Raw genomic sequence first — 26,808 nt, forward strand, 5'->3', positions numbered from 1 at the left:
TCCTGTTGTCACAGGTGCCATGGTACTTCAGCAGAACCAAGATGATGCAGTTTTGTTCCCCCTGACAAAATTCTCGTTTTCGTCATAAAGAAATGTTGGATCCAATGCTATGGAAAGCATAGTGTAAAGTTCAAATATGACACAAATGCACAAGTACTCAGAAAGAATTTCCTCATGCTATGGAAGATTCCACCTCAAAAGCACAACATTGCAATCAGTTCCAATTGCATACCTGCCCTTCATGACATGACCGTGAACCCAAGGAGAGTGTGGAAACAAAAGTAGGGCTTTGAAAGAGAACTTCCTGGAAGTTGTTGGACTTGACCCTGCTGGATGCACTCAGGTTCTACATTGGCCTTTGTTGTCAAAATGGGTTAAAATCAGTTTCAGGCACCTCGGCAGAGATATATTTCCCTGTGGTACATTTGATTGGGGAGACATGGCTGAAGTGACATTCAGCGGCAGAGAACTATGGCTGTTGCAAATTCCCCATGGGCAAAGAGAAGCACACTCTGCCATCCCCACAGCTTTAATAACCAAGTTCATGAGGGCAGAAGATGTAATGAGTGCTGTGCTCAGTGTACAGTTCATGTTTAAGTAACTGCAACATGTAGAAGTGTGCTACAGCATGGAGGTAATCTTGCATGCTACTCTAGCCGCATTTATGCCCCAGTATGCATTTTAGGTAATGTTCTGTAGACACTGTAAAGGGGCAGTGGTCCACAAACACCAATTAAAAAGGCACTCGCCATTGTGAACTGCATTTTTAGTGTCACTGACATGCTCTCTGTCCAGTCTGCTGCTGATGGCTGCCATACTTCCTGCTGTCTCATGATGCCACAGGGACCACGGACATTACTTTTCCCTCTGCATTTGGTTATTGAAGCTCTGGAAAGGGCGCCGTATTCTTCTCTTTGCCCACAGGGAATTCTAAACAGCCATATTTCTCTGCAACTGAAAGTCACTTCAGCCATGTGTCCCCAATTAAATGTACCAGAGGGAAATGTCTTGCTGCCAAAGTGCCTGATCCTGTTAAATTCCAGTGGTAGACCAGTAGAACTGAAGATGGACACTTGGCACTGGAAACATCTGCTGGTCTGAAGCAGGAGAGAATAGCACCCCCCCAAAAGAAAATAAAACTGCAATCAGAAGATAACAGGCATTGGTCTGAAATGTAATTTTTCATTTAGCTACTTTTTTTGTTGTCCAGTTTAGCCCTGTCAGAAGATCTCATTGTGAGATGTAAACTAATGGGAAAAGCTCCTCAGCATGCAAATAAAACTGACAGACAAAGAAGGAAAAGGAAATATCAGCTGCAAAAATGATTAATCGCGTGGTTAAGCAGCCAAAGTACTGAGTCATGCATTCTGCATTCCACATCTCATTTTCCTGAGCTGAGTTTTGTGAATACATAGGTTATTAACAAGCTTTACTCCAATTCCTATGACTAAAATTTCAAGTTCATTGAGTGACAAATTCATAACACAATGGCTTTATTGACAATTCATCATTAAGCAGGAGAGATTGAGTATCTCTTCACTAAGATACCCTGCTGAAAATCGTAGATAAGGGATATGGTAAACGTACTCATGATTACTAGAGTTAAGTATCTCTGACTTTTCTGTCTTGCAGCTGAGCTGTATACCAGTTCAAATCTGTGGACAATTCCTCAGTTTTGCCTTAATTGTTCTCCTGTTGTTGTATATCCTGTTTAATTTGGGATGCCACGAGGGCAGTTTGTTTCTGGGGCTAGTTCTGGGCTTACTTCTTGCAGGTACAGCAACCTCTATGCAGTCTTTAATTTAGATGTATAAAGTTTCTGAGAGTAATTCAGTGGAGGATGCTCTGTGCTCACAATTTGGAGGGGCATTGAATTTTGACAAACCATTACTTAATAAAATGTAGTTTGTCGTAGAAAAGTTCCTGTCAGTTAATTTTGATTTTGAAGGAGGCATCTTTGTGGTTAGACCTTACTAGGTAGGAAGAGGTATTTATTTATTTATTTATTTATTTATTGTTTGTTTGTTTGTTTGTTTGTTTGTTTGTTTGTTTGTTTGTTTGTTTGTTTGTTAACCGGGTTAGTCCAGCTGGGCTTGTGGCCCATTTTCAGTGGAGACCCGAGGAGAAAAGCTCCAGTACATAATATAAAGTATATAGGTTTACATCATTATAATATATCTAAATATACAAAATATGCATCATTATATGATGTATGTTCAAACAGTTGTACATTTACAAAGGCAGAATTACAGAGAGTTTTGGAGGTATTGGAGTTGAGGTGCACCTTTCTCCCAAATTTGTGAGTATGAGATCCAGTATGTTGGAGCCCCTATTGGATATATTTGGTATTTGTTCATGTGTTTATATTTGTGAAGTCCATGAATCTGTTTGCCAGTGGATTTGAGGTCATGAAGAATTCCCAGTTTACAGAGGAGTAATTAAAGTAGGATGGTATTACCAGTTGGATAGAAAGTGTTTCCAGTAGGTTGAAGTAAGCAATGTGAGCTTCGTGGGACATGGAGGGTGACCTATCGCTGACAAGGAGGATATGGTACAGGATTTTGTCTGTGGTGTTCTGCATGTGGGGGACCTCCAGGGCATCATCCTGTTCAGTTATATTCAGTATTATTAATAGTTTGTACCTGAATTCACTTCTTGGAGCTTTTCTCCCTGGCAACCCATAGAAAAGAGGTTTGCCAGTCAGCTTTTGTGTGAAATAAAAATCAAATAAAATAAAATGAAAAATTACCTAACCCTCCACTATAACCTTCTAGAACATTAACTGTTTTTTATAGCTGTACCACAGAAATTCTGGTGCTGAATGTATGTAATAACAAATTTTACAATAAAATGACAAATTTTATCTCCCAAATAAATACTCCATGAGAGCAACTTCAAATGTTATACAAGTTTTCATAATGTTCAGAAAGCATTTCTTAGTATCTTTGTTTTTGTACACAGGGAGTGGAGGAACGAAAACCCAGGAAAGTTCTGGAAGTGAGCATCTTCAGATTATTTCAGGTAACAAATGTCTAAATTGTTTCTTCAGGCATATACAATCTGTCTGCTGAAAACTAACTTCTGTAAATAAACCGGTAATGAAAAATATGGACTTTAAACATACCTCACAACTTCTTACCACTATAATCATGGACAAAGCTGAAAATAATGGTGGTGGTAATAGACCAAGGGCCAAAATTCAGGACAGATCTTAAATATTGTTTTTATCAACTTAGAGAGTTGTCAGAATAACAGATTCTATATTAATATGCAGAAACACAAATATCAATCATTGTTTTATAAGTACATTATTGAATGACCTTTCAGACAAAAACTGCACAAACCAAATTTATGAGTCAAAAATGTAATCATTCTCCCAAACAGTGTAGAGTTTAGAGGTATGACTGTAAATATCACACAAGGACAGTTATAACAGTCAAGACTAGAGGAACTCTTGTATGCAGAGTAATCCCAATTGATTGTTAAAGAAGTAATAGCAATTTTGAAAACATTTTTTTCAGAAATGGTTTAGAATATTGCTCTTTCATTATAAAATTTATAGATATCTATTAAAGTTTTCAAGTGGCATAATTTCAAAAAGTGTGAGAGATACAAATCGAGTTACACAGGAAAGTACATTTGTAATAATTACAATAATATATCAAAAAGGGAGGATATTGGACCAAGAACATAGAGAAAGTACACCACTTATAAAATATGTTGTAGAAAAAGTGTTGAGTAACTCAAGACTGATATTTCTGTGTGACCCAATTAAATAGATTAGGTTTTCTGGCAATAGGCTGAGAGGATTAATCACCTGTTAATGAGCTGTGTCCTGTGATCCAGTGGTGTAAGTGTTTTTTCTCTCAGCCTTCTTTGCCTCACTGTGTGACTACGAGTCAGTCACTTAACCAGATACTTCTCCTGGTCTGAGTCTGAAAAAGGTCCCTAGAGAGCAATGCCCTTCCTTGGAAAACAAATGATATAAAAATAAAAATTTCTCGTGGAAATAAAAATGAGCACGATCAGGCCTCTTGTAAATGTTTAATATGATTACTGAAAGGAGGTCAGATGTGGTAACACGGAATGGAGGATGCCACTCACAAACAGGGACTGTATTAGTCCCAGTAATCATTGTCACGTCCGTTTAAGATGCACATTGGTTTGAAGTAATTAAAATGGTGACCATAAGTTAGTTAGAAAAAGAAATGGGAGAACTCATTTTCCTAGAAAAGGTCTGTATGAGTCGATGGAGTGAAGGTACATTTTTTTCTGAAGGTGGTAGCATTCTCTGAACGTGCAGCTGTTAGCCTAAGTGAAGGGCTTGACATATCACACAGGATATTTAAAACTGTTAAAAGCATTTGATTGCTTAAGGAAAAAATCAGCTAAAATGTTAATTTCACTACAACTAACAACATAAAGGCGTGTTGCTTAAGTGAGCTCATGAAGTGAGAATTGAGGAAATATTCCCAGACTCAGTACATGAGACTCCAGGAGTAGCACAGTGTTTAGAATTGGAGCATTTACTACACTGTGTCTTCCTTTCAGAGAGGAAAGCTGTCAAGCCCTGGTGTGATAAAGTATGCAGATGAGTGGTAATTAAAGTGGGATGATAGGTTGGATAGAAAGTGTTTCCAGTAGGTTGAAGTAAGCAATGTGAGCTTTGTGGGACATGGAGGGTGACCCATCACTGGCAAGGAGGATATGGTACAGGATTTTGTCTTTGGTGTTCTGCATGTAGGAGATCTCCAGGGCATCATCCTGTTCAATTATATTCAGTATTATTAATAGTTTGTACCTGAATTCACTTCTGGAGCTTTTCTCCCTGGCAACCCATAGAAAAGAGGTTTGCCAGTCAGCTTTTGTGTGAAATAAAAATCAAGTAAAATAAAATGAAAAATTACCTAACCCTTCATTATAACCTTCTAGAACATTAACTGTTTTTATAGCTGTACCACAGACATTCTGGTGCTGAATATATGTAATAACAAATTTTGCAATAAAATGACAAATTTTATCTCCCAAATAAATACTTCATGAGAACAACTTCAAATATTATACAAGTTTTCATAATTTTCAGAAAGCATTTCTTAGTATCTTTGTTTTTGTACACAGGGAGGGGAGGAATGAAAACCCAGGAAAGTTCTGGAAGTGAGCATCTTCAGATTATTTCAGGTAACAAATGTCTAAATTGTTTCTTCAGGCATATACAATCTGTCTGCTGAAAACTAACTTCTGTAAATAAACCGGTAATGAAAAATATGTACTTTAAACATACCTCTCAACTTCTTACCACTATGATCATGGACAAAGCTGAAAATAATGGTGGTGGTAATAGACCAAGGGCCAAAATTCAGGACAGATCTTAAATATTGTTTTTATCCACTTGGAAAGTTGTCAGAATAACATATTCATAATAACATACGAAGGGCTTGCCATATCACACAGGATATTTAGAACTGTTAAAAGCATTTGATTGCTTAAGGAAAAAATCAACTAAAATTTAAATTTCACTACAACTAACAACATAAAGGTTGACAAATGGGCTCCACAGCCCAGTGGACCTCCCTGGTAATCAAACTTGAATAAATAAGTAAATATAAATAAATAAATAAAGGCTTGTTGCTTAAGTGAGCTCAGGAAGTGAGAATTGAGGAAATATTCCCAGACACAGTACATAAGACTCCAGGAGTAGCACAGTGTTTAGAATTGGAGCATTTACTACACTGTGTCTTCCTTTCAGAGAGGAAAGCTGTTAATCCCTGGTATGATAAAGTATGCAGATGAATGCAGCGTGGAAAACATTGTCCTATTATCACAGGTGCTACTGTACTGCAGCAGAAGCAGACATTGCAGTTTTGGTGCCCTGACAACATTTTCATATTCAGCTTAAAGAAGTGTTGAATCATATGCTTTGGAAAGCATAGTGTGAAGTTAAAATATGACATCAATGCACAAGTACGCAGAAAGAATTCCCTCAACCTATCGAAGATTCTGACTCAAAAGCACATAATTACAATCAGTTCCCATTACACTTATGCCCTTCATGACATGACCATGCATCCAAGGAGAGTGTGGAAAGGAGGGTAGGGCGTTAAAAGAGAGCTCCCAGGAAGTTGTTTGCACCCCCCCCCATTAATCAGGTGGTTAATAGGCAAAGTATTCAGTCATGCATTTTGCATTCCACATCTTAGTGTTTTGAGCTGAGTTTCATCTATATTCATGTTATTAACAAGCTTTACTCAAATTGAAATATCTAAAATTTCATGTTCTTTGGGTGACAAATTCATAACACAATGGCTTTATTAACAATTCATCATGAAGCAGCAGAGACTGAGTATCTCTTCACTTAGATACATGACTGAAAATCGCAGATAAGGGATATGGTAAACGTACTCATGATCAGTCGACGTAAGTACCTCTGGCTTTGCTTTCTTGCAGCTGAGCTATATACCAGTACAAATCTATGGATGATTCCTGAGTTTTGCCATAAATGTTCTCCTTTTTTTGTATATCCTGTTTAATTTGGGGTGCATGAGTGCAGTTTGTTTCTGGGGCGAGTTCTGGGTTTACTTCTAGTAGGTACAGCAGGCTCTATTCAGCCTTTAATATGGTTGTACAGAGTTTCTGAGTGTAATTTAATTGGGGATGCTGTGTTCTTACAGTCTGGACAGAAATTGATTTTGACAAACCACTATTTAATCAAAGGTCCTTTACCTTGGAATACTTCCTTACTGCCACTGGTTTTACTGGGGTTATGTAGCTGATTCTAATTTCAAAGGAAGTATCTTTTTTGTTAGGCCTTACAAGGAAGAATGAGAAATTGGAAGTGCAGTGCAGTTTTCTCCCATATTTGTCAGTATAAGGTCCATTTGTTGGAGCCTCTAGTGGATATATTCACTCTATTTGGTCAAGGGGATTCGTATCTACAAAGTCCAGGAATCTGTTTGTCAGTAGATTTGAGGCCATGCAGGACTCTCAGTCTATAGAGCAAAGTCCAGGAATGTCTTTTCCTAAAAGATTTGACGCCATGCAGGATTCACAGTCTATAGAGCAAAGTCCAGGAATCTCTTTTCCTAAAAGATTTGAGGAAATGCAGGATTCCTAGAGGGATAATTAAAGTAGAATGGCAGGTTGGATAGAAAGTGTTTCCTGTAGGTCCAAGTAAGCAATGTGAGCTTCGTGGTACATGGAGGGTGACCTATAGCTGGCTAGGAAGATATGGTACAGGATTTTGTCTACAGTGTTCTTCATGTGGGGTACTCCAGAGCTTCATCATGCTCAGTTATATTCAGTCTCATTAATAATTGTACCTGTATTCACATCTGGAGGTTTTCTCACTTGCCTTTTAAAGAAACAGGGGCTTTGCCCAGGCAACTTTTCTGTAAAACAAAAGTCAAGCAAAATAAAATAAAAAATATCTAGACCTGCATTATAACCTTCTAGAGCATTAACTGTTTTTATAGCTGTAACACAGAAATCTGAAGCTGAATTTATATAATGAGAATTGTGTCCTAAAATTACAAACTTTCATGGCTAATTAAATACTTCATGAGAACAGCTCCAAATACTATACAATTTCTCAATTTCTCACTTTTTGCACTAAGCTTTCCTTAGTATCTTTGTTTTTGTACACAGGGAGTGGAGGAATGAAAACCATGGAAAGCTCCGGAAGTCAGAGTGCGCAGATGATTTCAGGTAAGAAATGTCTGAATTGTTTCTTCAGTTATATAAATCTATCTGCTAAAATTTAACTTCTACAAATAAACTGATAATGAAAAATCTAGACTGTAAACATACCTCTCAACTTCTTAGCACTATTATCATGTACAAAGCCAAAAATAATGGTTGTGGGGGAGAGGGGGGGGGGGCAAATGCCAAAATGTAGGAATAGGTCTTAAATATTATCAACTTAAAAAGTTGGCAGAATACTATATTTTAAATTAATATGCTGAAACACAAAAATCTGTCATTGTTTAATATGTACAATCCTGAATGATCTTTCAGTAAAAAAGTGTACAAGCCAAAACTATGATTCAAATATCTAAACATTCTACCAAACACAGCACAATTGAGAGGTCGACTGTATATACCACAGAAGGACATTTATAAGAGTCAAGGCAAGCAGTACTCTTGTATGCAGAGTAATCACAATTGATTGTTAAAGAAGTAATAGTAACTTTGAAAACATTTTTCTGCAATGGTTTAGAATATTGCTCTTTTATTATAAAATTTGTAGGTATCTATTACAGTTTTCAAGTGGCATAATTTCAGAAAGTATGAGAGATACAAATTGAGTTATGCAAGAAAGTACATAAGTAATAATTACAATAATATATAAAAAGGGAGGATATTGGACCGAACATAGGGAAAGTACACCACTTATAAAAGATGTAGAAAAGGTGTTGAGTAAACCAAGAGTGAGTTTTCTGTGTGACCCAATAAACTAAAACAGGTTTTCTGGCAGTTGTCTAAGAGGATTAAGGCCCTGTTAATGAGCTGTCTCCTGTAGTCCAGTGGGGCAAGTTTGTTTTTCTCAACTTTCTTTGCCTAACTGTGTGACCATGAGACAGTCAATTAACCAGACACTGTTTGGGGGCTGAGTCTGAAATAGGTCCATAGAGATCAGTGATCCACCATGGAAAACAAAATAAAAATTAAATTTTCTCATGGAAATAAAAAGGAACATTGTCTGGCATCTTGGAAATGTTTAAAATTATTACTGAAAGGAGGGCAAATGTGGTAACAAAGAATGGAAGATCCCACTCAGAAACGGGTGCTGTATTAGAGCCAGTAATCATTGTCCCTGCTGTTTAAAATGTGGATTAGTTTAAAGTAATTAAAACTGTGACCATAAGTCAGTTACAAAAAGAAATGGGAGAACTCATGCTCCTAAAAAAGTCAGTAAGAGAAAATGCAGTGAAGGCATATTTTTTTTTGAATGTGGTGGCATTGGCTGAACATGCAGCTGTTAGCATATGTGAAGGACTACACAGATCACACAACATATTTGGAACTCTTAAAAGCATTCGATTACTTAAGCAAAGATCAACTAAAAGTTTCATTTTTCTACAACTAACAGCATAAAGGCTTGTAACATATGAGAGAACAGGAAGTTAGAATTGAGGAAATATTCCCAGACAGTACGTGAAACTCCAAGAGTACCAGTCTTTAGAATTGGACCATTTACTACAGCCTGTCTTCCTTTCAGACAGGAAAGCTGTCAATCCCTGTGTGTGATAAAGTAATCAGATGAATGCAGCATGGAAATCATTGTCCTGTTGTCACAGGTGCTACAGTACTGCAGCAGAACTAAAATGATGCAGTTTTGTTCCCCCTGACAAAATTCTCGTTTTTGTCATAAAGAAATGTTGAATCCTATGCTCTGGAAAGCATAGTGTAAAGTTTGAATATGACATAAATGCACAAGTACTCAGAAAGTATTCCCTCATGCTATGGAAGATTCCACCTCAAAAGCTCAACATTGCAATCAGTTCCAATTGCATACCTGCCCTTCATGACATGACCGTGCATCCAAGGAGAGTGTGGAAACCACTGTAGGACTTTAAAAGAGAACTCCCTGGAGGTTGTTGGACTGCACCCCGCTGGATGCACTTAGGTTCTACATTGGCCTTGGTTGTCAAAGTGGGTTAAAATCAGTTTCAGGCATCTAGGCAGAGAGATATATCCCTGTGGTACATTTGGTTGGGGAGGATAGCTGAAGTGACATTCAGCTGCAGAGAAATATGACTGCTGCAAATTCCCCATGAGCAAAGAGAAGCACACTCTGCCACGACAACAGCTTTAATAACCAAGTTCATGAGGGTAGAAGATGTAATGAGTGCTGTGCTCAGTGTACAGTTCATGTTTAAACAACTACAACATGTACAAGTGTGCTACAGCATGGAGTTAATCTTGCATGCTACTGTAGCTGCATTTATGCCCTAGTATGCATTTTAGATAATGTTCTGTAGACACTGTAATGGGACAGTGGTCTACAAACACCAATTAAAAAGGCACTGCCCATTGTGCACTGTGTTTTTAGAGTCACTGACATGCCCTCTATCCAGCCTGTTGCTGATGGCTGCCATAATTCCTGATGTCTCATGATGCTATCAGGGCCATTGACATTATTTTTCTCTCTGCATTTGATTTTTGAAGCTGTGGAAATGGCACAGTATTCTTCTCTTTGCCCACAGTGAATTCTAAGCAACCATATTTCTCTGCAACTGAAAGTCACTTCAGCCATGTGTCTCCAATTAAATGTACCACAGGGAAATGTCTCTCTGCCTAGGTGCCAGACCCTCTTAAATTCCAGTGGTCATTACCAACATGGGTGACCGGTGTTTCACACCAGAGGTCAATTCCTCGTTGGTCAGATCCGACCACAAGCAAATCAGCCTAGACATCCACATCCCTCCCCATCCCCCATTAGGGAAACCACTGTAAAAAATTTCTCCAAAGCCAAGTTCACGCTTCTTAAGACAGAAGTGGCAAACTTCATGACACCCATGCAGTCATACAATAGAGGTACGACTGCCGAATCCCACCCAAATGCACTTTATAAGCACTTACATGAGTGCATGAATCGTGCTATCCCTAACAGAACCAAGATGCTATCCTGCAAAAAAAGGAAGCCAATCTGGTGGTCCCCTGCCGTAAACAAACTCTACAATAGAAGAAAGAAACTTTTGCAAAAAACAGTAAAATCCCATGACTGGAAGAACTTCCTGGTCAGCCTCAGTAAGAAGCCAAGATCCCTCATAAAATCCTCCAAAGCTAGTTATGAAAACAAAATCACCACTGATTCTAAAGACAACCACAAAGCATTCTATAGCTATGTCAAGAATCTCAATGGCAACACTCCGATCTGCTCTGAGTTACAGTACAATGGCACTAAATATACAGAACTCAGTGATATTGCCAACATCCTGGCAGATAGGTTCAGTGCTAACTTTACCCCGCCCTCACCCCTTAAAGGGCGCATCTCTGTACCGGATGAATGCAAAGTTCCTGTAATCACGGCTGCACAGGTAAAAAATACACTCTCCAAAGCCAAGAACACAGTATCCATGAGACTTGACAACATCCAAAGCTGCATTCTACATGAACTACAGAATGAAGTGGCACCCCACCTAAGCACCATGTTCAGTCATAGCCTCACCTCAGGCTTTGTGCCTAATGAATGGTGCACAGTGACTGTTATCCCACTCCACAAAGGGGTTGCCACCACGGACCCTGGGAACTACCACCTCATTAGCCTAACGAGCCTGGTCTGCAATGTCATGGAACGTATCATCATGGAACTTATAAACAAAGACATTGGTAAACTCCAAACTCTGGACCCCACCCAGTTCGGGTTTGTAAAAGGCAGATCATGCCTCCTAAACCTGATTGACATCTTTGAAGCAGCTCCCAAAGCCATAGACGAGGGTAAGGTGGCTCACACAGCCTACCTAGATCTCACCAAGGCTTTTGACACCACCCCCCACTCTGGAATTATAGATAAACTCACTAAACTAGGTATAAATCCCTATGTCACAAGATGGGTTGCCTACTGGCCCACTGACAGAACCCACACTGTGAATGTAGCAGACTCCAAATCCGACTTCAGACCAGTGACAAGTGGAGTACCACAGAGTTCAGTCCTGGGTTCTCTCACGTTTAGTATCTACTTTTCTGAAGTACAGGCTAACACAGAATGTCTTTGGCTAACGAAGTTCACAGATGACTGCAAACTAGGAGCCATAACTGAAACACCTAACAATATGGACATTCTGCAAAAGGGCATCACTGAGACAGATGCCTGGTGTCAAAGCCATGGCCTCAGGCTCAATGCCAAAAAGTACATTGCCATACCCTTTGGTAGAAATTCTGTACCCATGAGCTACCACACAGGTGTTAGTCTAGTTAATACCAATAGTGTGATAAGAGACCTTGGGACACAGGTGGACAGTAGGCTCTTCTTTGATAATCCCATCACCACAGTAGTCAGGAAATCCTTCTAAGTAGCACACCTCATCACAAAAGTTTCTCATCCAGGGAAAAAGAGGTCATTGTTCCCCTCTACTCGTCTCTCATTAGACCCATTATAGAGTACAATGCCCCTTTTGGTATGTACCTCACAAGACATCTACAACAACTGGAAAGGCTGCAGAAATACCTCACAAAGAGGATTACTGGCCTCAAACAAATGCCCTACGAAGACCGTCTCAAAAAACTCCAGCTTTACTCCGTCGTATATCACCTACTCAAAGGCGATCTCTGCCTAACATACAAAGCTATGTCAAACCCAGAGCTGTTGGACATGCTCCACTTAAAGAAATCCCAATCCCTTCGAGCTACATGCTCTAGGGACATAAACCTTGTCACCACAATAAACAAAACATGCTGGAGGGATCGATTCCTGTCCCAGAGACTTCCTATACTCTGGAACAAACTACCTATCTATATCAAACAGAGCTCCTCATTAGCACTCTTAAAAAAAAATCTTGATGATTGGATGGGAAATAGGAAATTCACCCCAGGGATCCCCTCTGTGGCTCTGCTCGAATGGGGCACAGGAAAATAATTTTCTTGGGTGGCGAAAGCCAGGGTACCTTTTTGGCTAAGCTTGTATATACCCGAGGGTCGATAGCCTAGTACCTACCTATGAACCTATGAACTTGCTACTTTTTTTGTTGCCCAGTTTAGCCCTGTCAGAAGATCTCATTGTGAGATGGAAACTAATGGGAAAAGCTCCTCAGCATGCAAATAAAACTGCATAGACAAAGAAGGAAAAGGAAATATCAGCTGCAAAAATGATTAATCACGTGGTTAAGCAGCCAAAGTACTGAGGCATGCATTTTGCATTCCACATCTCATTTTCCTGAGCTGAGTTTTGTCTATAAATAGGTTATTAGCAAGCTTTACTCAAATTCCTATGTCTAAAATTTCAAGTTCATTGAGTGACAAATTCATAACACAATGGCTTTATTAATAGTTCATCATTAAGCAGGAGAGATTATCTCATCACTAAGATACCCTGCTGAAAATCGTAGATAAGGGATATGCTAAACATAAAAGAAAAAACAAAAAAATAAAACGAAGCCCAGAGACGTACAATAAAGCTCCCAGTTGACAGAAACTGTTCAGTTACTTAATTCTCAGCGTAGTCACACAGCGTGGAAATGAAAATACTTAAAATAACTCTATTTTTTTAACTGAGAAAAGGTAGCACTGGCTGTATGTTTGGTTACCATGCTTACTAAAACCAAAATGGTCCATGGTTTGCTGGAAGTACTTCTCTTGTAAGATAGAGTCCTCCTCCTATGCTAAACATACTCATGATTAGAAGAGTTAAGTACCTCTGACTTTTTTTCTTGCAGCTGAGCTGTATACCAGTTCAAATCTGTGGACAATTCCTCACTTTTGCCTAAATTGTTCTCCTGGTGTTGTATATCCTGTTTAATTTGGGATGCCACAAGGGCAGTTTGTTTCTGCGGCTAGTTCTGGGCTAACTTCTTGTAGGTACAGCAACCTCTATGCAGCCTTTAATTTAGTTGTACAAAGTTTCTGAGAGTTATTCAGTGTAGGATGCTGTGTGCTCACAGTTTGGACGGGCATTTAATTTTGACAAACCATTACTTAATACAATGTAGTTTGCCTTGGAAAACTTCCTGTCACTGTTTTTACTGTGGTTATGAAGTTAATTTTGATTTTGAAGGAGGCATCTTTGTGGTTAGACCTTACCAGGTAGGAAGAGGTATTGGGGGTGAGGTGCAGCTTTCTCCCATATTTGTGAATATGAGCTCCAGTATGTTGGAACCTCTATTGGATATATTTGGTATTTGTTCTAGTGTGTTTATATTTGTGAAGTCCATGAATCTGTTTGCCAGTAGATTTGAGGTCATGAAGAATTCCCAGTTTATAGTGGAGTAATTAAAGTAGGATGGTAGGTTGGATAGTAAGTGTTTCCAGTAGGTCCAATAAGCAATGTGAGCTTCTTGGGACATGGGGGGTGACTTAAATCTGGCTAGGAGGATAAGGTAAAGGAGTTTTGCTATGGTGTCTGCATGTGGGGAATCTATAGGGCATCATCTTATTCAATTATATTCAGTATTAATAGTTTATATCTGTATTCACTTCTGGAGCTTTTCTCCCTGGCCACCTAAAGAAAAGAGGGTTTGCCAGTCAGCTTTTGTATGAAACAAAAATGAAATAAAATAAAAAAATAAATTATCTAGCCCTCCATTATAACCTTCTAGAACATTAACTGTTTTATAGGTGTAACACAGAAATTCTGGTACTGAATATATGTAATAAGAAATTTTGCCGTAAAATGACATACTTTCACTCCCAAATAAATACTTCATAAAATCATCTTCAAATATTATACAATTTGTCATAATTTTCAGAAAGCATTCCTTAGTGTCTTTGTTTTTGTACACAGGGAGGGGAGGAATGAAAACCCAGGAAAGCTCTGGAAGTGAGCATCTTCAGATTATTTCAGGTAAGAAATGTCTGAATTGTTTCTTCCGTTATATACAATTTATCTGCTAAAACCAACTTCTGGAAATAAACCGATAATGAAAAATGTGGACTTTAAACATACCTTCCAACTTCTTACCAGTATAATCATCGACAACGCTGAAAATAATGATGGTGGTAATAGACCAAGGGCCAACATTCAGGAATAGATCTTAAATATTGCTTTTAGCAACATAGAAAGTTATCAGAATAACAGATTCTATATTAATATACAGAAACACAAATATCAGTCATTGTTTAATAAGTACAATATTGAATGACCTTTCAGAAAAAAAGTGTACAAACCAAAACAATGAGTCAAAAATGTAATCATTCTGCCAAACACTACACAATTGAGAGGTATGACTGTAAATATTACAGAAGGACATTTATAAGAGTCAAGGCAAGCAGAACTATTGTATTCAGAGTAATCCCAACTGATTGTTAAAGAAGTAATAGTAAGTTTGAAAGCATTTTTCAGAAATGGTTTAGAATATAGCTCTTTTATTATAAAATTTATAGATATCTATTAAACTTTTCAAGTGGTATAATTTCAAAAAGTATGAAAGATACAAATTGAGTTATGCAAGAAAGTACATTAGTAATAATTACAATAATATATCAAAAAGGGAGGATACTGGACCAAGAACATAGAGAAAGTACACCACTTATAAAAGATGTTGTAGAAAAGGTGTTGAGTAAATCAAGATTGATTTTTCTGTGTGACCCAATAAAATAGAACAGGTTTTCTGGCAGTTGTCTAAGAGGGTTAAGGCCCTGTTAATGAGCTGTCTCCTGTAGTCCAGTGGGGCAAGTTTGTTTCTCTCAACTTTCTTTGCCTAACTGTGTGACTATGAGACAGTCAATTAACCAAACACTTTTTGGGGGCTGAGTCTGATAAAGGTCCGAAGAGATCAGTGATCCACCATGGAAAACAAAATATAAATTACATTTTCTCATGGGAATAAAAAGGAACATTGGCATCTTGGAAATGTTTAAAATGATTACTGAAAGTAGGGCAGATATGGTAACAAAGCATGTAGGATCCCACTCACAAACGGGTGCTGTATTAGACCCTGTAATCAGTGTCCCTGCTGTTTAAGATGTGGATTGATTTAAAGTAATTAAAACAGTGACCATAAGTTAGTTACAAAAGGAAATGGGAGAAGTCATGCTCCTAAAAAGGTCAGTAGGAGAAAATGTAGTGAAGACATATTTTTTTCTGAATGTAGTGGCCTTGACTGAACATGCAGCTGTTAGCATATGTGAAGGACTACACAGATCACACAACATATTTGGAACTCTTAAAAGCTTTGATTCCTTAAGCAAAGATCAACTAAAATGTTTATTTCTCTACAACTAACAGCATAAAGGCTTGTAACATAAGAGAACACAGGAAGTTAGAATTGAGGAAATATTCCCAGACACAGTACATGAAACTCCAAAAGTACCACAGTCTTCAGAATTGGACCATTTTCTACACTGTATCTTCCTTTCAGACAGGAAATCTGTCAATCCCTGTGCATGATGAAGTAAGCAGATGAATGCAGCATGGAAATCATTGTCCTGTTGTCACAGGTGCTACAGTACTGCAGCAGAACCAAGATGATGCAGTTTTGTTCCCCCTGACAAAATTCTAGTTTTCGTCATAAAGAAATGTTGGATCCAATGCTATGGAAAGCATAGTGTAAAGTTCAAATATGACACAAATGCACAAGTACTCAGAAAGAATTTCCTCATGCTATGGAAGATTCCGCCTCAAAAGCACAACATTGCAATCAGTTCCAAATGCATACCTGCCCTTCATGACATGACCGTGCATCCAAGGAGAGTGTGGAAACAAAAGTCTGGCTTTGAAAGAGAACTCCCTGGAAGTTGTTGGACTTGACCCTGCAGGATGCACTTAGGTTCTACATTGGCCTTTGTTGTCAAAATGGGTTAAAATCAGTTTCAGGCACCTCGGCAGAGAGATATTTCCCTGTGGTACATTTGATTGGGGTGACATGGCTGAAGTGACATTTAGTGGCAGAGAACTATGGCTGTTGCAAATTCCCCATGGGCAAAGAGATGCACACTCTGCCATGCCCACAGCTTTACTAACCAAGTTCATGAGGGCAGAAGATGTAATGAGTGCTGTGCTCAGTGTACAGTTCATGTTTAAGTAACTGCAACTTGTAGAAGTGTGCTACAGCATGGAGTTAATCTTGCATGCTACTGTAGCCGCATTTATGCCCCAGTATGCATTTTAGGTAATGTTCTGTAGACACTGTAAAGGGGCAGTGGTCCACAAACACCAATTAAAAAGGCACTCGCCATTGTGAACTGCATTTTTAGTGTCACTGACATGCTCTCTGTCCAGTCTGCTGCTGATGGCTGCCATACTTCCTGCTGTCTCATGATGCCACAGGGACCACGGACATTACTTTTCCCTCTGCATTTGGTTATTGAAGCTGTGGAAAGGGCACAGTATTCTTCTCTTTGCCCACAGGGAATTCTAAACAGCCATATTTCTCTGCAACTGAAAGTCACTTCAGCCATGTGTCCCCAATTAAATGTACCACAGGGAAATGTCTCGCTGCCAAAGTGCCTGATCCTGTTAAATTCCAGTGGTAGACCAGTAGAACTGAAGATGGACACTTGGCACTGGAAACATCTGCTGGTCTGAAGCAGGAGAGAATAGCACCCCCCCAAAAGAAAATAAAACTGCAATCAGAAGATAACAGGCATTGGTCTGAAATGTAATTTTTCATTTAGCTACTTTTTTTGTTGTCCAGTTTAGCCCTGTCAGAAGATCTCATTGTGAGATGGAAACTAATGGGAAAAGCTCCTCAGCATGCAAATAAAACTGCACAGACAAAGAAGGAAAAGGAAATATCAGCTGCAAAAATGATTAATCATGTGGTTAAGCAGCCAAAGTACTGAGTCATGCATTTTGCATTCCACATCTCATTTTCCTGAGCTGAGTTTTGTCTATAAATAGGTTATTAACAAGCTTTACTCCAATTCCTATGACTAAAATTTCAAGTTCATTGCGTGACAAATTCATAACACAATGGCTGTAATAACAATTCATCATTAAGCAGGAGAGATTGAGTATCTCTTCACTAAGATACCCTGCTGAAAATCGTAGATAAGGGATATGGTAAACGTACTCATGATTACTAGAGTTAAGTATCTCTGACTTTTTTGTCTTGCAGCTGAGCTGTATACCAGTTCACATCTGTGGACAATTCCTCAGTTTTGCCTTAATTGTTCTCCTGTTGTTGTATATCCTGTTTAATTTGGGATGCCACGAGGGCAGTTTGTTTCTGGGGCTAGTTCTGGGCTTACTTCTTGTAGGTACAGCAACCTCTATTCAGTCTTTAATTTAGATGTATAAAGCTTCTGAGAGTAATTCAGTGGAGGATGCTGTGTGCTCACAGTTTGGAGGGGCATTGAATTTTGACAAACCATTACTTAATAAAATGTAGTTTGTCGTAGAAAAGTTCCTGTCACTGTTTTTACTGTGGTTATGAAGTTAATTTTGATTTTGAAGGAAGCATCTTTGTGGTTAGACCTTACCACGTAGGAAGAGGTATTTATTTATTTATTTATTTATTTATTTATTTATTTATTTATTGTTTTATTTGTTTGTTTGTTTGTTTGTTTGTTTGTTTGTTTGTTTGTTTGTTTGTTTGTTTGTTTGTTTGTTAATCGGGTTAGTCCAGCTGGACTTGTGGCCCATTTTCAGTGGAGACCCGAGGAGAAAAGCTCCAGTACAAAATATAAAGTATATAGGTTTACATCATTATAATATATCTAAATATACAAAATATGCATCATTATATGATGTATGTTCAAACAGTTGTACATTTACAAAGGCAGAATTACAGAGAGTTTTGGAGGTATTGGGGGTGAGGTGCAGCTTTCTCCCAAATTTGTGAGTGTGAGATCCAGTATGTTGGAGCCCCTATTGGATATATTTGGTATTTGTTCGTGTGTTTATATTTGTGAAGTCCATGAATCTGTTTGCCAGTGGATTTGAGGTCATGAAGAATTCCCAGTTTACAGAGGAGTAATTAAAGTAGGATGGTATTACCAGTTGGATAGAAAGTGTTTCCAGTAGGTCGAAGTAAGCAATGTGAGCTTCGTGGGACATGGAGGGTGACCCATCACTGGCAAGGAAGATATGGTACAGGATTTTGTCTATGGTGTTCTGCATGTGGGGGATCTCCAGGGCATCATCCTGTTCAATTATATTCAGTATTATTAATAGTTTGTACCTGAATTCACTTCTGGAGCTTTTCTCCCTGGCACCCCATAGAAAAGAGGTTTGCCAGTCAGCTTTTGTGTGAAACAAAAATCAAATAAAATAAAATGAAAAATTACCTAACCCTCCATTATAACCTTCTAGAACATTAACTGTTTTTTATAGCTGTACCACAGAAATTCTGGTGCTGAATGTATGTAATAACAAATTTTACAATAAAATGACAAATTTTATCTCCCAAATAAATACTCCATGAGAGCAACTTCAAATGTTATACAAGTTTTCATAATGTTCAGAAAGCATTTCTTAGTATCTTTGTTTTTGTACACAGGGAGTGGAGGAACGAAAACCCAGGAAAGTTCTGGAAGTGAGCATCTTCAGATTATTTCAGGTAACAAATGTCTAAATTGTTTCTTCAGGCATATACAATCTGTCTGCTGAAAACTAACTTCTGTAAATAAACCGGTAATGAAAAATATGGACTTTAAACATACCTCTCAACTTCTTACCACTATAATCATGGACAAAGCTGAAAATAATGGTGGTGGTAATAGACCAAGGGCCAAAATTCAGGACAGATCTTAAATATTGTTTTTATCAACTTAGAGAGTTGTCAGAATAACAGATTCTATATTAATATGCAGAAACACAAATATCAATCATTGTTTTATAAGTACATTATTGAATGACCTTTCAGACAAAAACTGCACAAACCAAAATTATGAGTAAAAAATTTAATCATTCTCCCAAACAGTGCAGAGGTTCATAGGTTCATAGGTTTATACTAGGCTATCTGCCCTAAGACATTTATAAGCCTAGCCCAGAGTTTTTGTGGCTTACGCCACCCCTTATGTTAAAAAATACTGTGCCCATTAGTTTGTTGTGCCTCTGTCCAGCAGTGACACAGAGATGATTCCCAGGGTAAACCTATGATCTCCCATCCACCGGTCAAGATTTCTCTTGAACAGAGCCAGCGAGGTGCTCTGCCTCACATGGACCGGTATTTTATTCCACAACATAGGGAGTCTCTGGGTGACAAATCTATCCCTCCAGCATGTCCTATTTATATCCATGCTAAGGTTTAAGTCGCTTGCTCTAGTGGATCTGGTAGATTTTGATTTTTTGAGGTGGAGCATGTCCATTAATTCCGGGTTGGACATGGCCTTGTATGTCAGGCACAGGTCACCTCTGAGCAGGCGGTATGCGACTGAATAGAGCTGGAGTTTCTTCAGTCTGGCAGCATATGACAGATTTTGGAGTCCCTTTATCCTTTTGGTGAAGAACTTTTGGGGTCTCTCCAATTGCTGCAGGTGTCGGGTGAGATACATCCCGAATGGGGCATTGTACTCGATCATTGGTCTGATAAGTGAAGAGTACAGGGGAACAATGACCTCACTTGATCTGGATGTGAATCCCTTCATGATCAGGTGGGCAATGTAGAAGGTTTTTCTAACCACTTTAGCAATGTGAGTGTCAAAAGAAAGGCCACTGTCAACCTGGGTCCCCAGGTCCCTGATAACCTCTTCTGTGCTTAGTGGATTGCCACCTATATGGTAGCTTGGGGTTACCTTGTTTTTCCCTCCTATGTTAGCATGTACTTCTGAGAAGTAGATGCCCAACAACAGGGGGCCAAGGACTGAGCCCTGTGGGACACCACTTGTGACCGGCTTGGAGTATGACATGGCGCCAGCTACTATAACCCTGTGGGTTCTGTCCTTTAGCCAGTTTGCAACCCATCTTGTGACATATGGGTTTACATTTAAGCTGGTAAGTTTCTCTATAATACCCGAGTGGGGTATTGTGTTGAAAGCTTTTGCAAGGTCAAGGTAGGCTGTATGGACTGCCTTTCCCTCATCAATGGCCTTGGTGACTGTTTCGAAGAAGTCGACCAAGTTCAAAAGGCATGATCTGCCCTTGACAAAGCCAGACTGGGTCGGGTCCAATGTCTGCAAGTCCCCTATGTCTTTGCTTATGAGTTCCATTATGATCCTCTCCATAGCTTTGCAGACCAGGCTTGTTAAGCTTATGGGGCAGTAATTACCAGGGTCCGTAGAGGCACCGCCTTTGTGGAGTGGGACCACAGTTGCCGTACGCCACTCCTTGGGCACGTATCCTGTGGTAAGGCTAAGATTAAACAGCTGCCTTATGTGCGGGTTTAGTTCCTCATTGAGTTCATGTAGCACACAGCCGGGGACACCATCCAGTCCCACTGATGCTGTGTTTTTAGCTCTAGAGAGAGCAGCTTTCACCTGTGCATTGGAGATGTCTGTGAGGCTGCACTCTGCTGGGATAGTTATCTCTCCTTTTGGGGGGGAGAGGGGGGTGAAGTTTGCACTGAACCTGTCTACCAGTATGTTGGCAATGTCTGTGGGTTCAGTGATTTTTGTATCATTCTGGACTAATTCTGAGCATATCTGGGAGTTTCCACCCAGGGTTCTAACATAGCTGAAGAAGGCCTTATGATTGTCATTTGAATCTAGGGGAATTTTTCTCTCAAAGTTGGCCTTGGATGATTTTATTAGTGCTCGTATTTTTTTACTAATAATGATCAAAGGTGTCTTCTCTTTTATGGATTTTGCTCTATCATGTAACAGCTTTCTCCTCTTATTGTAAAGTTTGTTTATGGCTGGGGTCCACCAGACTGGACGTTTGCCCTTGGTGGAAAGAGTCTTGGTTTTATTAGGGATTGCCTGATCCATGCAGTCCTGGAGGTGTTCGTAGAAGGCATTTGTAAGGGCTTCTGCAGCTTGGGTTGTGGTTTCCACTGGCTCGGGGGCCTTGAAGGATACCACACCAGTCTTGAGTAGTGTGAAGTTTGCTTTAGAGAAGTTCTTCACTGTGGTCTTTTTTGTTTGGTGTGGGGGCAGGATGTGGATATCCAGGGAGATTAGTTTATGATCTGATCTCACCAATGAGAGATATACTTCCAGTGTGGAGCATTTTGTCCCCATGTTTGTGATGATGAGATCTAGTATATTTTCTCCTCTTGTGGGAACAGTGACTAGTTGTTCCATGGCATTTGAATTTATGAACTCCAGGAACCTTTGGGCTAGAAAGTTTGGGCTTGAGTAATGTTCCCAGTCTATATTCGGGTAGTTGAAGTCACCCAATATAATGGTGTTTGGAGATACTTTTATACCCTCCAGTGTCTTCAGGAAGGCTGTGTGGGGTTCCTGAGTTTGACAGGGTGGCCTGTAGCATGCTACAAATTGTAAAGCAGTTTTGCCTATGGTTAATTGCACCTGGATGGTTTCCGATGCTTCATGCGTTGCCACCAACCTAGAGTTGTGGGTATCCTTGATGAATATGGATACACCCCCTCCTTTTGTGGTGTGGTCTGGGTTTTGGGGCCGGAACGCATGATATGAGGTAAAACCTGATAGTGCCGGGGTGCTCTCAGGAGCCTTGAACCAGGTTTCAGTCACAGTACAGACATCGATGTTCTCCATACTGAGAAGGGCCTCGATTGCGTGCATTTTGAGATTTAGACTTCTGGCATTGAGCAGCATTACCCTTAGTTTCTTCCCATTTTTGTTTTCTAGGGTGGTAGGTTTAGAATTTGAGCCTTGCCTATAAAAGGCACTATGCACTATGGGGGTGGCAAGAGCCTTAGCCAATATCCAGAATCCCAGGGGTGACAGGTGCAAGCCGTCCCTTGCGAAGCAGCGTGGCTTGTCAAGCATGTCATCCCAGGCAGACAGACACTGGATCCCCTTTGAATGACACCAGAAATTTAGCCAATTGTTAAAGCTGATCATCTTGTCACTATATTGTGGCATCATTCTTGGTGAAGGAAGGATACTGCTCAGGGTCAGGGTCATACCTGCCTGGGCTACATAATCAGAGAGCTCATCTATGTCTCTTTTCATGTAGTCCAGGGAGGTACGTCTCAGGTCGTTCACACCAGCATGGACAATGACTGTGTCATATTTGTACTTGCTGTGGAGTGACCCGTGTGCTTGTGTTATGTGGCAGATTCTAGTGCCCGATAGGCAGCTTACTGTGACCCTCTCCTTGTTCAGCCTGGTGAGTGGGACGTCAGTGTGTCTGACTATGGAGTCACCTATGACAAGTATGTTTGGTGTTGTATTTGGCCTTAAGGGCTGTGACTGCTTTGCACACTGATTTTGTGTTTTATGTGTTGCCTGTGGTGTGTCATGAGGTGGCGGTTGCTTGGGTGTCTGCTTTGGAGGCCTCTGCTGTTTAGGTAAATTTTTGCTCAGAGCCTCCGAGTATGTCTTTGTGTGTTTATGTGTTTGATTCATTGTTGTGATAGCTTTATGTGAGACTGGTTTTGTGGTGTGTGTAGTTGCCTTCTCCTCCTGTCTGGTCTTGCCAGTCCTGAGTTGAGAGAGCTCAGCCTCCAGTTTGGCTAAATAGCTGCATCTCTCGCAAGTATTTGTGTTATGTGGGAGGAGGAGAGGGTTGTCTGTGTACATGAGGCAATTGGACAGGAGAGGACGCCAGCATCTGGCCCTTCGACATGCTAGAGAAATTAAGAAGTTTGGGGTGTAACTGAATGAGAGAGGACTTAGTAAGGAAGTGGGTACTCCTGGGGGGGGGGGTCGCTAGTGAGGGACTTTGTATAATACAGAAGTGCTAAGCCTGAAAAGAAGATGCTTTTAAGACAAGTGCTGAGCTTTTTTTTTTTTTTGGAGAAAAAAAAAAAGCTTTTAGGAACAAGTGCTGCACTTTTTAGTTAAGGGATATACTGTTTAGATTACTAGTAGAGCAGTTCTAAGGGAAAAAATGAAGAACAGACTTTATGGAGTCAGAAAAAGTTTAACCTTGTTAAACCGGCACTGCCCGATGCTGCTCTAGTGGTAACTCCGCGCTAAAGCATGCTAAAGCGTGCTTGATAGCAGGGGCTGGAAAGAGCCAGGACTTGACCCAATACGGCCAATAAAACTACAGTTTCAAGTCAGTAACCACTCCCATGGGGGGCAGGGGAGCTGCTCAATGTTTTTCACTGCCACTGATCAACAGAGAGACTTTCCTTTAGCCCAAGCAAAAATGGCCTCACAGAAACTTACAAACAGTTCAGGAACAGCAAGCCTGTAACTGAACTTTTGTAAATCTCAGAAAAGTGGGAAAAAAGCAAGATTTTTTTTTTTCAGAGATAGCAGAGGTTCACAAGTAATATCAAGTTATAACAGTGCAGTAAATGACCCCACACAAGAGTGCTAGGTCAAACACAGAAAATATGCAAGTTTTGAGAAAAGACGATTTTAAAATTAAGTGCAAACAGGAAATTCAGTAAACAGCTTTTAGTTGTGCTCTAAATACAGCTACTAATGCAGAAATCAAGTTTAACAAGCCAGAAAATGGTCAAACTAGGCAACTATGCAGATAAACTTAGCAAATAAACAGAGAAAAAATACTTAAAATCTCAAAAGTGGCTCCCTTCTTCTCTCAGCCTTTTCTCCTTTTGGTGGGTGCTTCACCAACAGCCAACAAGCCTGAAAAGACGCAAAACCCATGAGGCAACTAGGTTTTAAGAGAGGAAGATGAAGGAGTTTTGGAAATGACCCCTACTGGTCAATAAAACTACAGTTTCAGGTCAGTAACCACTCCCACGGGGGCAGGGGAGCTGCTCAATGTTTTTCACTGCCACTGATCAACAGAGAGACTTTCCCTTAGCCCAAGCAAAAATGGCCTCACAGAAACTTACAAACAGTTCAGGAACAGCAAGCCTGTAAATGAACTTTTTTAAATCTCAGAAAAGTGGGAAAAAAGCAAGATTTTTTTTGTTTTTGTTTTTTCAGAGATAGCAGAGGTTCGCAAGTAATATCAAGTTATAGCAGTGCAGTAAATGACCCCACACAAGAGTGCTAGGTCAAAGACAGAAAATATGCAAGTTTTGAGAAAAAACAAATTTAAAATTAAGTGCAAACAGGAAATTCAGTAAACAGCTTTTGGTTGTGCTCTAAATACAGCTACTAATGCAGAAATCAAGTTTAACAAGCCAGAAAATGCTCAAACTAGGCAACTATGCAGAAAAACTTAGCAAATAAACAGAGAAAAAATACTTAAAATCTCAAAAGTGGCTCCCTTCTTCTCTCAGCGTTTTCTCGAGTTTAGAGGTATGACTGTAAATATCACACAAGGACAGTTATGACAGTCAAGACTAGAGGAATGCTTGTATGCAAAGTAATCCCAATTGATTGTTAAAGAAGTAATAGTAATTGTGATAACTTTTTTCAGAAATGGTTTAGAATATTGCTCTTTCATTATAAAATTTATAGATATCTATTAAAGTTTTCAAGTGGCATAATTTCAAAAAGTGTGAGAGATACAAATCGACTTACACAGGAAAGTACATTAGTAATAATTACAATAATATTTCAAAAAGGGAGGATATTGGACCAAAAACATAGAGAAAGTACACCACTTATAAAAGATGTTGTAGAAAAAGTGTTGAGTAACTCAAGACTGATATTTCTGTGTGACCCAATTAAATAGATTAGGTTTTCTGGCAATAGGCTGAGAGGATTAACCACCTGTTAATGAGCTGTGTCCTGTGATCCAGTGGTGTAAGTTTTTTTTCTCTCAGCCTTCTTTGCCTCACTGTGTGACTATGAGTCAGTCACTTAACCAGATACTTCTCCTGGTCTGAGTCTGAAAAAGGTCCCTAGAGAGCAATGCCCTTCCTTGGAAAACAAATAAAATAAAAATAAAAATTTCTCGTGGAAATAAAAATGAGCATGGTCAGGCCTCTTGTAAATGTTTAATATGATTACTGAAAGGAGGTCAGATGTGGTAACATGGAATGGAGGATGCCACTCACAAACAGGGACTGTATTAGTCCCAGTAATCATTGTCACGTCCGTTTAAGATGCACATTGGTTTGAAGTAATTAAAATGGTGACCATAAGTTAGAAAAAGAAATGGGAGAACTCATTTTCCTAGAAAAGGTCTGTATGAGTCGATGGAGTGAAGGTACATTTTTTCTAAAGGTGGTAGCATTCTCTGAACATGCAGCTGTTAGCCTAAGTGAAGGGCTTGACATATCGCACAGGATATTTAGAACTGTTAAAAGCATTTGATTGCTTAAGGAAAAATCAACTAAAATTTAAATTTCACTACAACTAACAACATAAAGGCTGACAAATGGGCTCCACAGCCCAGTGGGCCACCCCGGTAATCAAACTGAATAAATAAATAAATATAAATAAATAAATGAAGGCTTGTTCCTTAAGTGAGCTCAGGAAGTGAGAATTGAGGAAATATTCCCAGACGCAGTACATAAGACTCCAGGAGTAGCACAGTGTTTAGAATTGGAGCATTTACTACACTGTGTCTTCCTTTCAGAGAGGAAAGCTGTCAATCCCTGGTATGATAAAGTATGCAGATGAATGCAGCGTGGAAAACATTGTCCTATTATCACAGGTGCTACTGTACTGCAGCAGAAGCAGACATTGCAGTTTTGGTGCCCTGACAACATTTTCATATTCAACTTAAAGAAATGTTGAATCATATGCTTTGGAAAGCATAGTGTGAAGTTAAAATATGACATCAATGCACAAGTACGCAGAAAGAATTCCCTCAACCTATCGAAGATTCTGACTCAAAAGCACATAATTACAATCAGTTCCCATTACACTTATGCCCTTCATGACATGACCATGCATCCAAGGAGAGTGTGGAAAGGAGGGTAGGGCGTTAAAAGAGAGCTCCCAGGAAGTTGTTTGATGGCACCCCCCCCCCCCCCGAGGTACATAGGTTTTACATTGGCCCTGGTGGTGAAAATGGGTTAAATTCAAGTGGTAGATAAGCAAGCCTGAAGATGAACATGAGGCAGTGAAAACATCTGCTGGTGTGAAGCAGAGGAGAACAGCATCCCCTTCCAAAAAAAAAAAAAAACTGCAATCAGAAAACAACAGACATTGGTCTGAAATGTAATGTTTCAGGTAGCTTTTTTGTTGTCCAGTTTAGCCCTGCCAGAATAGCTCATTGTAAGAGGGTAACTAAGGGAAAAAGCTCCTCAGTATGTAAATAAAACTGCACAAAGAAAGGAAAGGAAATATCAACTGCCAGGGCAATTAATC

The 26,808-nt window shown here is 39.5% G+C and overlaps 1 protein-coding gene across 42 annotated transcripts in view; it reads left to right on the plus strand.

Annotated features, from left to right (window-relative positions):
- Nucleotides 1–26,808, plus strand: part of LOC122791684 (mucin-2-like) — a 732,148-nt gene that overhangs the window by 109,269 nt on the left and 596,071 nt on the right. For 27 of the 42 annotated variants that reach the window (XM_044059549.1, XM_044059571.1, XM_044059534.1 and 24 more), the window contains 5 exons: nucleotides 2,962–3,021; nucleotides 5,119–5,178; nucleotides 7,642–7,701; nucleotides 14,435–14,494; nucleotides 19,092–19,151. In XM_044059549.1, coding sequence (XP_043915484.1) covers nucleotides 2,962–3,021; nucleotides 5,119–5,178; nucleotides 7,642–7,701; nucleotides 14,435–14,494; nucleotides 19,092–19,151 — 300 coding nt within the window. The remainder of the gene's footprint in view (nucleotides 1–2,961; nucleotides 3,022–5,118; nucleotides 5,179–7,641; nucleotides 7,702–14,434; nucleotides 14,495–19,091; nucleotides 19,152–26,808) is intronic. The other 15 variants (XM_044059540.1, XM_044059553.1, XM_044059568.1 and 12 more) reach the window with 8 other exon arrangements.

This window comes from Protopterus annectens, chromosome 17.part0, assembly GCF_019279795.1.
Source record: "Protopterus annectens isolate FY-2018-M chromosome 17.part0, PAN1.0, whole genome shotgun sequence".
NCBI classification, from domain to species: domain Eukaryota; kingdom Metazoa; phylum Chordata; order Ceratodontiformes; family Protopteridae; genus Protopterus; species Protopterus annectens.